Source organism: Amphiprion ocellaris, chromosome 18 (assembly GCF_022539595.1).
Source record: "Amphiprion ocellaris isolate individual 3 ecotype Okinawa chromosome 18, ASM2253959v1, whole genome shotgun sequence".
Lineage (NCBI taxonomy): Eukaryota > Metazoa > Chordata > Actinopteri > Pomacentridae > Amphiprion > Amphiprion ocellaris.
The window spans coordinates 28,749,698-28,762,048 of record NC_072783.1 but is presented as its reverse complement, the minus strand read 5'-3'; the positions used below and the strand labels follow the sequence as shown (position 1 = coordinate 28,762,048).

The 12,351-nt window shown below is 38.7% G+C and overlaps 1 protein-coding gene across 1 annotated transcript in view; it reads left to right on the top strand.

Annotated features, from left to right (window-relative positions):
* Positions 1 to 1,371: 1,371 nt before the first annotated feature.
* Positions 1,372 to 12,351, top strand: part of LOC111567299 (rho-related GTP-binding protein RhoN-like) — a 40,094-nt gene continuing 29,114 nt past the window's right edge. Inside the window, exons 1-2 of the mRNA XM_023268307.3 lie at positions 1,372 to 1,682; positions 3,276 to 3,363. Of these exons, the coding sequence (XP_023124075.1) occupies positions 1,578 to 1,682; positions 3,276 to 3,363 (193 nt within the window). The 5' untranslated portion in view covers positions 1,372 to 1,577. The remainder of the gene's footprint in view (positions 1,683 to 3,275; positions 3,364 to 12,351) is intronic.

Here is a 12,351-nt window from a genome sequence, read left to right as displayed (position 1 = left end):
GGCTGCGATAAACTCACTGGATGATGATGGAAACGCAAAGCAGCTGCGTCAAGTTAAACACAGTCAGTCAGAGAAAGACAGAAAGCACCGAGATTCTGCCTTCAAAATAGAAGCATCTGGAGTGATTCAAATGCAACTGATGGTTCTATTCCTACAGGAGTTAGTATACAGAGAGCAAAATCTGACTGAGACCACATTTAACTGTTGTCAGGCAGAATTCACTTAACTGAAAGATCTCTTTTGGTCGATGATGAGTAAACACCAGATTATCTGCTTTACTTGTCACCGAATCAGTATTTATTGACTCATTCAAAAATTGTCTGGGCTACATTTTAGCTGATAAAATATTTTAAAATGTTAGTAAAGCAATACTGATTAAAACCTTCATGCACAAGGTAGTCTACATCGACTTTTACTCAAATTATTAAGGCAAAACCTTTTCAAAAAGTTTCCCTGACAGCAAAGATTTTCTGCTAAAATACATCTGAACATCAAAACAAAACTGAAAATTAAGAAATACAACATCCCCTGGATACTGCCTTGTATGTGTGAAGTGGTCCAGACTTGTTAGAACATACTACACGCTAAGTCATATGTTCTTTGGCAGATATTAAAGCTGCATTATTAGCTCAAAATTAATTTTATAAATCAATAAAAAAACATAAGACTGTGTTGAAATACATTTCAGTTACTGAAAAATGTGATGGAAAACATGCTTTGAATAAAACATTACATTTAAACTGCAACACAGCAGCAGCACTAACAATGGTCTCTTTTAATTGATCCCATCCAGACAATTATTAATTTATTTTTGATTTTTGCTTTTAAACATGTCAAAGCTGTGTTTTTCATATGCTAAAAGTCACATCATGATCAAAGTAAGCAGTCAGCAACGTAGCTGAGCATTTCCACATTGAAATTACAGTGTACTATTGACACTTATGCACAGCCCATGGACACAACAGTGGTGGAATGATGGTATTTAAATTGAAAAAATGTTGATTTAATCACATTTTTTCCACCATTGCAGCTATTTAAAGGTTGATCCACTACAGATGTTTAACCTTAACCAAAAACAAACCATTTTGGCTCATACATCAATGTTGAACTTTTGCCACCTGGGTAAATATATGAACCTTTTGCTCATTTTGCCAGATATGAACAGAACTTTCAAGCTTGTTGAGCACAATGTGACTCTTCTACAACTCCTAAATAAGAATCTACTGTTAGAAACAAGTAGTGTGTGACTATCTTTTACGCATGATAATAAATGACTTTCCCTCCAAACCTTTAGGCTTTCATTTTGAAAAACCCAACAGGCAACAGCTTTCTAACGCCGTGCCTTTGTCAGGTATCATCAGTGATCCTCACTTGGCTGGAGGCGCAGAGGAGCGCAGCGTTCATTGCGCAGAGTATGTGGCCGAAACTACACCAGACTGTTGAGCTGAAGTTTCTGTCCGAAGTGATTTGAACAATTACAGCATCCAGAGCTGCTTATTTCTTTAACTCTCCACCTGCTGGGAGCTAAATGACAAATAGGCAGCGACTTGGAACCTTTCAGTGATACTCGGGCCACGATGGAGAGCAAAGGATTACTGCGCTGTAAGATCGTGGTTGTCGGAGATACGCAGTGTGGCAAGACGGCTCTCCTTCACGTTTTTGCCAAAGACTCGTACCCAGAGGTAAGACAGACTTTCACAGAGATAAACACGAGTGGAGACTGCTGCTGCACAGGTGCGTAAAACCCCCGAAACCAAGCGGCACAGTCTCCGTGTAGCCTGATGTTTCTACTCAAAAACTTCAAAATGTGATTCTATCAATATGGAAACTCATTCATGTTTGGTTATTTTTTTGTCTATTCGTGTATTTTCGTGTGTTTTTGCCTTTTCTTTAAATGTAAATGACTGTATGACTGAAAAGCTGCCCGGAGCTGATTTCTCTCAGGAAGGTTTTGAGGTTTTTGCGCGTCACAGACAGTTTTCACGTGTTTGTTGTCACTCATGTCAAGGCATGAAACTAACAGGGTATAGAATAACAACATTCGGTGCGCACAGTTGCCACAGAACAGGACCTCGGTGCGCTTTTGCGCATCGTGCGTATCTGTGGTTTGCCGGAGCAGTTCGGTCAGTAAACACTGAGGCATCACTGGTTTCAGTTGAACAACTGCCGATGAGCAACACAATGAATCACCCACTGCCCGGAGAGATTGTGTGATTCTGCATCGTGAGTGGCGCATAATTAGATGTGCAGTTATAAGATTTTAATGCGGTGACTAAAAACTGTGAATGAAAACAACACAAGAAACAGTTGGTCTCTAGAAAACATTATCTCCTGTACTCTTATTATTCAGGATTTTAGTCATGAAATTAGCCCACCTAAACTACAGCAACAGTTAATCAGTTAGTTGTCAACTACTAAATCCATCCCCAACTATCTCAATAATGGATTTGAGGAATTTTTCAAACAATAAAAGTCTAAATTCTCTGATTCCAGCTTCTTAAATGTGAATATTTCCTGGTTTCTTTCCTCCTCTGTGACAGTAAACTGAATATCTTTGGGTTGTTGACAAAACAAGACATTTGATGAGTCATGTCTGGCTTTTTGGAAAAACTGATTGAGCAAACAACCAACTGATTAATTGAGAAAATAATGGAGAGATTAATCGACAATGAAAATTGTGCTCACTTGTAGCTCTAATCTGAAAATATCAGGAAGAATGAAGGTTTTGAACACCAGGAATCCCAAATCTGGCAACAAATACGCACTATTTAGGGAGCAGTGAACAGATAAATCCAGGATTATTTCATTGTTGTCAGATCTGTGATGTGGTTTGTAATTTGTCAATGGCAATACATTTTCAATACATGAAAAGCACCAGAAAATGTAATTAATTGGCAGATTTTGTTTTGTAAATGACAGAAATACAGGATTCTGGGTTAAAATATTCTCTGTACCAACTGAATTTGAGTTTCCCTTGAAAGTCTTGAACTGTTGAGGATAATGAAATCAAAGCTTGTTGACCTAAATTTCTGTTTTTCGAAATAGGTCAAAGCTAAGAATTGGCTTAATCTACTTTCCACACACACACTCATACACAAACACAAACACAAACACACACCGCTCCCTGCTTCCTGACATTCATCACTGCACTATCCTCCGCACCGTTACAATTCATCAGGAATCTGAGTGTTTTCTTAAAAAAAAAAAAAAAAAATCACACCAAATTTTCTGTACAAGCTTAGATCTAATTTTAGCCGCTCGTGTCTTGATTTCAGAATTATGTTCCCACGGTGTTTGAGAACTACACAGCCAGCTTCGAGATCGAGAAGCAGAGGATCGAGCTCAACATGTGGGACACTTCAGGTAAGATTTCAGCCTTTTGTGTATCCAGACTGTCACGCCACCCACCCCAGGAAGAAGTTACTGTATGAGGCGCTCCAGACTGGCAGACAGCTGACTCCTCAGAGCGTACAACAACTTCCAGGCAGTGGGCCAAAAACATGAGCAACCACACAGAGTGCCAGGGTAATCCGCTGGGAGCACTGATGGATATATTTTTTAAACGTTTTCGGCTAATTTAATTCAGATTTGGATCCAGACGCAGCATGTGTCCGTACAGTATTTATGTAGCTTCAGTCCTGTCGTCACCCTTAGAGCTAATTTGACACTTGTAGTTTGTTTTCAGCAGCGTATGAGCTCCCTGAGCGGATAAACAACCTGTCAATCAACACTTCTCCTGCCACAGCTTAATCAACACACGCTAAAAGAAATGCACAAGATGCATGATTATGATTCTACAGAATACACGCGACGAGGCGAGTGTTCGTTGAAGTTAACAACTGTTGACTGTCCACTTGTTGTTCTGATGGCTTGAGGGGAAGCTGCGACTGAAAATCTTATTTTTAGAGCAACACTTCTGCAGTTGGGAGTCATTTTATATCGTGGAGATCTGAGGTTACGGCTCTCAAACAGTCAGACTCTTTCAGCCTCTGCATGGGAGCTAAGTTTCGACCCTTTTGTCAGCCTTCAGGCCTCCTTTCACATTTCATTTCCACTTACATAACAACGCCCAAAAAACTTGTTCTCGCACAACAACGGCGCTCCATTAACCTCCGCCCATGTCGACACGCCGACCAGCCAGACGAGCTGCAGATTAAGAGCTGCAGCTGGCTGAGGCTGGTGCTGCATGTGGGCTTGCAGTGGGTGAGGCCACTCCGCTGTGTGTAAACAAAAACCCTCTGAAATTGCTGCCTGGTTCACACAAACACACACACACACACACACACACACACACCTCTCATTCTCGCTGAGCCGTTTGCTGGAGGACAATTACAGCAGCGAAACACTCAAACAGTCATTTGCTCCACCCTCACACAAGAATTCAATTCATCTTTTTGGTGTGAACCATTCAGGACTTTGGGATGTCATATTACTGAAATCTCTGCAGTGGACATGAGGTGTGAATGAGAGAGGCGAGATGACAGCCAGCCTCCAAGCTTTTTCTAAAAGTTCCCCATAAATTAATCCAAAGAAAATCTCTTTCTATGTGAGCGTGTGTGTGTGCTACTGTTACAGAAAGAGGTATTATTTTTTAATAAGGAGGGTTTAGGAGAGGATATACACCAGCGAGAGGGATTTTTTTACAACCTGGCAACCCAAATGCTGAATTTATTAATGGATTTTGACTGATTTAGAAAGCAATAATAGCTGATTGTTTATCTAACCCTTCACTGTAACTCAGAAAGCAGAGAAACTGTATTGAAGGTTGAAGAAGACAGTGAAGACCTTGGTGACACTAGCAGAGTGTTAAATACACTTCTTCGATGACTTGCTGCGAATCAGATGGAAGCAACACTGAAATAACAGCTACTGTTTTCTCAAAGAACAAAACAAAAACTCCAGATTGCATTTATTATTGTGAGTATCATTAATCTGAGGAGTTAGTCACTGTTTTCATTGTAGTAAGGTTTGATTTATACGAAATTGTAATCGATGTGAAATTGCATTGCAAAGTAAATGAGAAAGGTGTTTTGTGATTTTGGAATGTAAACTGTGTCTTTGGCACCTTCTGTGATGTTTTTGGATCAATATTGGTGCTGAAAGGTGGGAAAAGGTTCTCCCAAAACACTTCAAATAACTTTGAGTACCATAACTTTTGCTTGAGCTTTGTTGAAAGTGAAATAGAAATATTACTTGGGCCAATCTAGAAAGATTACCATTACAATAATAACAGAAAAATGGACTCTATGCTCATTCAGCTACAAAGTCAACACTCATGTCTGAAAGGTTGTACTTTATATTGCATTAGTTTAACTTTCCAAAACATTTTTAAAAAGTCTAACTGCATTCAGAAAAGAGATATTTCAGCGCATAGTCCACCATGAAACCAGTGTGACATCTGCAGTTCCTTAAACGGCCACTTGAGGCAAAAAGAAGCTTGTCAATCCCCATAGATCCCCATGTTAAAATGCCCAACTTTACAGCAGAAATAAACGTTACCCTGGTTTCCAGGAACGCTGACTTTAACTTGACGCTATTTATCAGTGGTAGAACAAAAAGAACCATTGGACTTTCAACTTTCTGATGGTCCTTGAACTAATCATGCGTGGCTTATGGTTCTATCCGAAAAAATAGCTTAAAATCTAGATATATTATCAAAATGACTTTGCTCTACATATGCCATTTGGGAATTTGCCAAGTTTTTTTTTGCACAGATCCTATTTAAAAAAATGCGCACCTCTTAGCACAAAGGGGGAATTCTGACTGATTCAGTTGTAGCCATCAGTCATGTGACAAAAAATCTGAAACTTTTCAAGTGAGCTGCAGGCAGTGTTTAGACAGAGCAGAGAGGAGATGACAAGAGAGACTGAGAGACACGTAAAACATAATCGATCAACAAAATAAATACAGAAAGATTAAAAATGTGACTTTCAGGCACCTGATAGCTCAATAGGTTTAGCGGGTGACCCATGTACAGGGGCTGGTCCCCGATGCAGCAGCCTGGGTTCAATTCCCGCTCTTGGCATGTCTTCCCTCGTCTGTCTCCACAGCACCTATCCAATAAAGGCGAAAATTCCCCTAAAAATGTAACTTTTATTCTTTTTCCTTTTTCCTATGTATGGCATGATATAAAGCCTTGTTAGACTGCAGAAAAGACATTTTGATCTCTGTCTGCTTCTAGCTGTGGCTGTGCTGTTTCCATAGAGGTGCAGGACTTTATACTGCAGTGAAAAATGAGCCCGAAGTCAGTAAAAATCGTAAAAAGAGCAAAAAAAAAAAAAAGCCCTGAAAGTGCTTGGGGTTGAGATGGTTGAGGTTCAGCTGCTGAATGATGGGAGTTTATGGCAGGTGATCCATATCTGACCTGACCTCAGCTCTCCACAAGTAAAAAGAGATATGTGCGTTGCCTCGCAGTGTCCCTGCCGGCTATTCTGGGTTTGTCTCAGGAGACAGGTGCATCGGTAGCTGCATCAGTATCACCACAACTCACTGTGGAACCTGCCTCTTCTTGCTAATGGCTGAACTGGGGGATTACAGTCACACAGGGAAGCTTTTGTGTGTGCTGCTGTAACACCCCTGAGTTTTCAACTTCTGCTCTCATTGGCATATCCTGCTCCTTACGCAATCGCAGTTTTGTTTGAGAATTTTCATACTTTTGCTGATGTGTGTGATTGTGTGTGTGTGTGTGTGTGTGTGTGTGTGTGTGTGTGTGTGTGTGTGTGTGTGTGTGTGTGTGTGTGTGTGTGTGTGTTCAGAGGCATGTGCAGGCATGCATGAGAAACAGGCAGGCAAATGTTTGTAAGCAGCCAGTTTGTGAGCGCGATTTACATGACAGCAGGTGATCCGACCCAGTGGGAGGGAAGATGTGGACGAAACTCACACATCAAATGAGCAATTATAGAAAAATCTGTTCAGTTTCAGTGTAAAAATGGAGATGCATTTTATCAAATGATCATTTTAGCTGAGCATGTTGGATTTATAACAATAATAATTAACTCTACTTCAATAGTACCATTCAAAAAAATACACAAAACATTTGATAAAACTGAAAAAAGAAATAGAGCATATGTAAAAACCTTAAAAAGATCAATAACAGGACAAATGCTTGTCTGTACAGGTGAGGTTATAAAAGCAATACCTTTGGATATTTAGATGTTTATATTTAAAAAAAAGACAGTGATGTTACAAATGGATTCAAATTGCTAAGGGTTGCAAGTACAGATGATAAAAGAACTGATTTGAAGTTGTGAAGCTCCTGTGTGGATAACAGTGCACTGGAAAAAAATGCTCCTCTCAAAAGAAAAAAAAAACTTATTTCAAGGAACTTTTACCTTGAAATAAGTGAAAAAAAATCTGCCAATAGAACAAGTGAAAAATGGCTTGGTAAGATTTATTGAAATAAGATATGATATGTAAAATCTTGAGATCTTAAAATTAGCTGTGAAAACTTATTTTAAGCTATATTTTACCAGGATTGTCAAGTTTCAGTATGTAAAAACAAGCCAGATATGGTAAAAAAAAAAAAAAAAGAAGAAGAAGCAGTTTTTCACTCAAAAATAAATTTTCGCTTTCATGTAACCTCCTACTTTGAGATGTATTAACCCTCCTGTTGTCTTCATTTACAGGCACAAAAAATATTGTTTCCTTGTCCGAAAAAAATCCAAAAATTCAGCAAAAAAATTCCCCAACTTTCTGAAAATTTGCAAAACCTTCAGGAAGAAAATTCCAAGAATTCCTTAAAAGTTTCCCTTAAAAGTTTTATTTTTTAAAAAAAATCTCCCAAATTTGGCAAGAAAATTCTTTTAAATATTTTCAAAAAATGAGTAAAAATCTTCCGAAAAAAATCCTTAAAATATCTAAAGTGATTCCATATATATCAGTAAAACTTCTAATATTCCCTTAAGAACAAGCTTACAAAAAACTCAACCAAAATCCAGTGAAATTTGCTGGATTTTGGTTGAGTTTTTTGTGAATGTTCTTAAGAAACATTATAACATTTCTCTTTTTTTCCACCAAAAAATGTTGAAAGATTTCCCTAAAATATTGAAAATGTGGACATCAGAATTTTCACTGTAAAAATATATTTTTTCCACATTTTCAAACTTTAAAACGGGTCAATTTTGACCTGCAGGACGACACAAGGGTTAAACTTATTTTGAGTTTTCTTGTAAAATTCAACTCAAAACAAGATACTTTCAAGATTATTTGACTTAACAAGATATTTAAGATGCATTGTCTTAAAACAAGTCCCTCCATCTGCTGAAATGTCACTTGTTAAGTGAATTTATCTTAAATCAAGTGGGATGAGACATTGTGACTAAAATAAGACAAACAGACTTGGTAAGATTGTGAGTTTTTGCAGTGTGGGGCAGATCCTATTAGAATAAGGGAAGATGAAGAGACAACAAGCTGGTTGAGTTGTTGAGGGGAGAGTGTGAGGCAGGACACCAGAACGAACCTCCTCCTGTCTGCTCATTGTGCAGAAACAAACAGCGGATTTAATTAATCAGCCGCTCGCTGTTTAACCAAACATTTGTTCCCTGTGTCCTTCATTCTTCACCTCCTGCTGCCTCTTCAGCCTCCTGCCTCCATCCACCACATCAAAACCTGCATGTGCTCAAGCTCCCTGCCTCGTAGAGTAGAATTATGTTTTTCTTTGTTCCCTATGTTAATCTCAGCCCTTATTCTTCGCTCCCTGTCATTTTCAAGTTTTTTTTTCTGTCAAGATTACTCTCAGAGGTTTCCTCACTGTTGGAAAACTGCACCGATCTTCACCCTTTTCACTTTCTGTTCTTCTGACCTTCTCGTCTTTCGCTGTTTCTTGGCCATCTCTCCATCTTGACATCATGCTGTTGAAGTTAGCACATTAGCTTGTGCCATCTGCCCTTCCTGCGTCTTATGCACAAGCATGAACTTGTACAGGAAATGCTAGAATAATGTTGTGTTTATAGGTCCAAGCCGCTTTCCTGTTTACAGAGCCGAGGCTGAGTATGAACACAATGCACACACAGCTTGAACAGCTAGCAGACTGTGCAGAAATATTTGCAGAATTTGACGAGTGTACTGGATTAGAATCGCAGACTCTACCTTTAATACATCCATGGTTCACATTAGCCTTTTTATTTTATATTTTCTATCCTGATTATGCCATTTTTGGTTAAGATTTGGTGTCATAAGGTGTCAAAACAACCTGTACAGCTATCATCTCATTGGATGACATTGATGGGTTCTGTTTAATTCAGAAGCGGGACTACTGTAAATTAACATCAATATTTTAAACCGAGGCAAAATTTTGATGTCTTATTCTAACACAGTTTCATTTAGTCTAACAAATGTAGTTCTGTAATGTCGCTATGTAACAGCATGATTCATTTTTGACCCCAGTCGTTGGTCAACTGCAGTCAGCGCTACAACTTTAGATAATCGGAGTGGCAGCAAAGTCTGATTCCGTTTCTAAAAGGCTTTGAAAGTATAGGAACACTTCATATCATAACAGACCAAAAAGATGGTTTGTACACTGTGTAGAGTTTGGATGTTGTAAAACACCAGCATAATAATGAGAAAACACACAGGTGCTATTCGGTGTACAGTTTCCTTACATCAGTTTCCTTCTCTCCTGCTCTCTGTGCTCACATATACTGTATTTTAATGCAGTCGATATCCCAATAAAGCTGTCCTCATTTAAACACTTTACTGTTACGGAATGAGTAGTAAATAGTGACTGAAACACGCTTCCAAGCTGCTGCTTTACGCCACTAAAATCTGGATTTTAGGTTGCATTACAAACTCACCAAACACATGAGTTGAAGACAAGAGCTGTGCTGGGAATTTTGGGACATTTTTGTAAAACTAGAAGCTACAGTCACACAATAAGGAGAAAAGAAATCCATGTTTTAAAAATTATTCATCGTTTTCATGTTGCCCTTCATTTCTAATGACCCTATTCACTTGAATTATTATAAAATGATGGCTCCTTTTATTTATTTAACTCTCTAGTTTTGCACTTTAATATGTAAACCTTTCATTCTGTGCTGCATTATACAATGAAGTACACTTTGTTGAAATAAAATGAACTGAAATAATTGCTCATTTTGCATTTTTTTGATGAAAACCCTCTTTTAGATTAATTGACTAATCTGTAAAAGCAAAGTAATCAATATAAAATCGGTTGTTCATGGCAGCCTTGTAACGATGTGGGCCTCGATCCAGAGATCCTACAGCATGCCCTGCATGAAATCTTATCACCCTCTTCAGTTTATTTTGTATTTGCATGTAAGTTCTTAATCAAATTCTCCTTTGTAAGAAGCTTCTGCGATGTTTTAATGAGCAATGGACCTTGTGGAGTCATCAAAAGGTGATCGAATCACCATAAAACAAAGAAATAATCTAAAATTGCAAGCATTACAATGATGCAGCAGTTATGCAGAAAGAACTCTTCAAGTAAAGAATAAAGAAGAACTTAAAATCTGATCCCAGCTGACCTAATTCGCCGGTTTATACGTCTCGAATCGCCCCTTCTCTGCAGTTTTCTCTTCCTCTCTTTAATTTCATCCGTCCTCTCTAATATCCCCTCCGGCTGCCAGCCTCTCACCAGCGTCTTTCTCGTTCTCTGTTTCCAACAAGTCAAGGTCAGGAGTCCCACTGTATTGGGGCACTGCCCTCTCAGCACTCTTGCACTTGATTAGCTTACCTTGCGTTTTCTTTGTCTGTCTCTCTATTCGTCTTTATGTCTCTCCCTCACTTCTCACTCAATCTTTTTCCCATTTCCTCCGTAAAATCCCATACTCCTGTCGTTGGTGCATCCTGGCAGTCCTTACAGCGCACGCGGCTCACTGTAATCTGTCTTCATGTGCTGCGACAAAAACAAAAGACTTGGTCTAACCGCGCCGTTGATTGATCTGCTGCTGAACATCCTGCAACACCGCAACAAATGATCTACAGCCACAAGTATGTGTGAGATAATGAACTGTGTTCCTGTAGTTCTCTCAGGTCTCGTAGTGTGACTTTTATTTTATTTTTTAACCCAGCAGCTCTTTTGCTGCATTGATTGCCCTTTGTGGCTCTGTGTCAGAGTGAAAACTGTTTTCTCTTGAGCCCAAAGGAATTCAATGTTCCCAAGCATCTGTGCAAGTCAATTATCAACCAATTTTGCGATGTAAGGCTAGAAAAGGTCATAAATTAGATTAATACACAGACTCCAGGGGCAACCTTTACATTCTTAGCTAATCGCCCGTTGCTAATTATGAATATGCCCTAAAAACATTTTTTCCTACAAATCCGAGGTAATTATAAGGCATCCCGTTAAAATATTAAAACTAAATCAGACTTTGTCCTGGTTCACCTTCTAACTTTATGAGGAGGTACACTGCCAGACAAAGTTTGGCCACATTTTCATTCAATTATAAGAGAAGGTTTGTCCAAACTTTTGACTGGTAGTGTGTATGTCAAGCATTAATGTATACAGTAGAGCTGGTGTGACAAGGGTTTTGGTTGAAGCACAGTTGCACAAGTGGAAAAGCACTGAGCATATTTACAGTGTTGAACAAGGAAGCCAGACTGTGAGGTGTGAGTGTATGAAGTAAAGCACTGAGAAACTAGATTCTCATTTAAATATATGCCTATGAAGTCATTATCTATCATTAGCTAATATAACCCAATAGTGATTTAGCCTGTGACCCACTGATTAAATTATATCAACACGTAGAAGCATGTAAATGTTGCCATGGCTGAACAAATAAAGACTTCAAAAACAGTCAAACCCCAAAGGAAAAGCAACTAATTTGACATTCAGAAGAGGGACTGTATTCAAAAAAGCAAAGGGACTGTAAGAATGACGATGTCAAACAGGGACACTGTTCGAATCTCAGTGAAAATAAGGTTCAGAAACAGACCTGCAGTTACTGCTTTTCACCATAGGTGTAGTCAAACAGAATCAAATGCACATCTTTGACATTACAGCTGCCACTTTAACCCCCTCAAACCCATGAAAAGCATGCTGTCTTTCAAAATTTGCCAAAATTACACCAATTTATCAGTGCCAGAAACTGTAAAAACACAAAGAGTCACTGAATAATGATCTTTCCAACAGACCTGGAATGTGTCATCTGAGACTTGCAATGGTGATATTTCTTCAAAATAACTGAATTCTACATATTTCATTTTTAAAACTGCTCTAACAGATTCTGTAAAAAGCAAAAAAATACACGTTTCTCGATGCAGAGGTGAAACCATTTTGACTCAGCTGCAACTACCAGTCAAGTGACAAAAATTCAGGGATTTTTCAGATGTACTCGGCTGAACTGCAAGCTGTGTTTAGACAGACCAGAAAGGAGTCAATTATAGAAACAAATA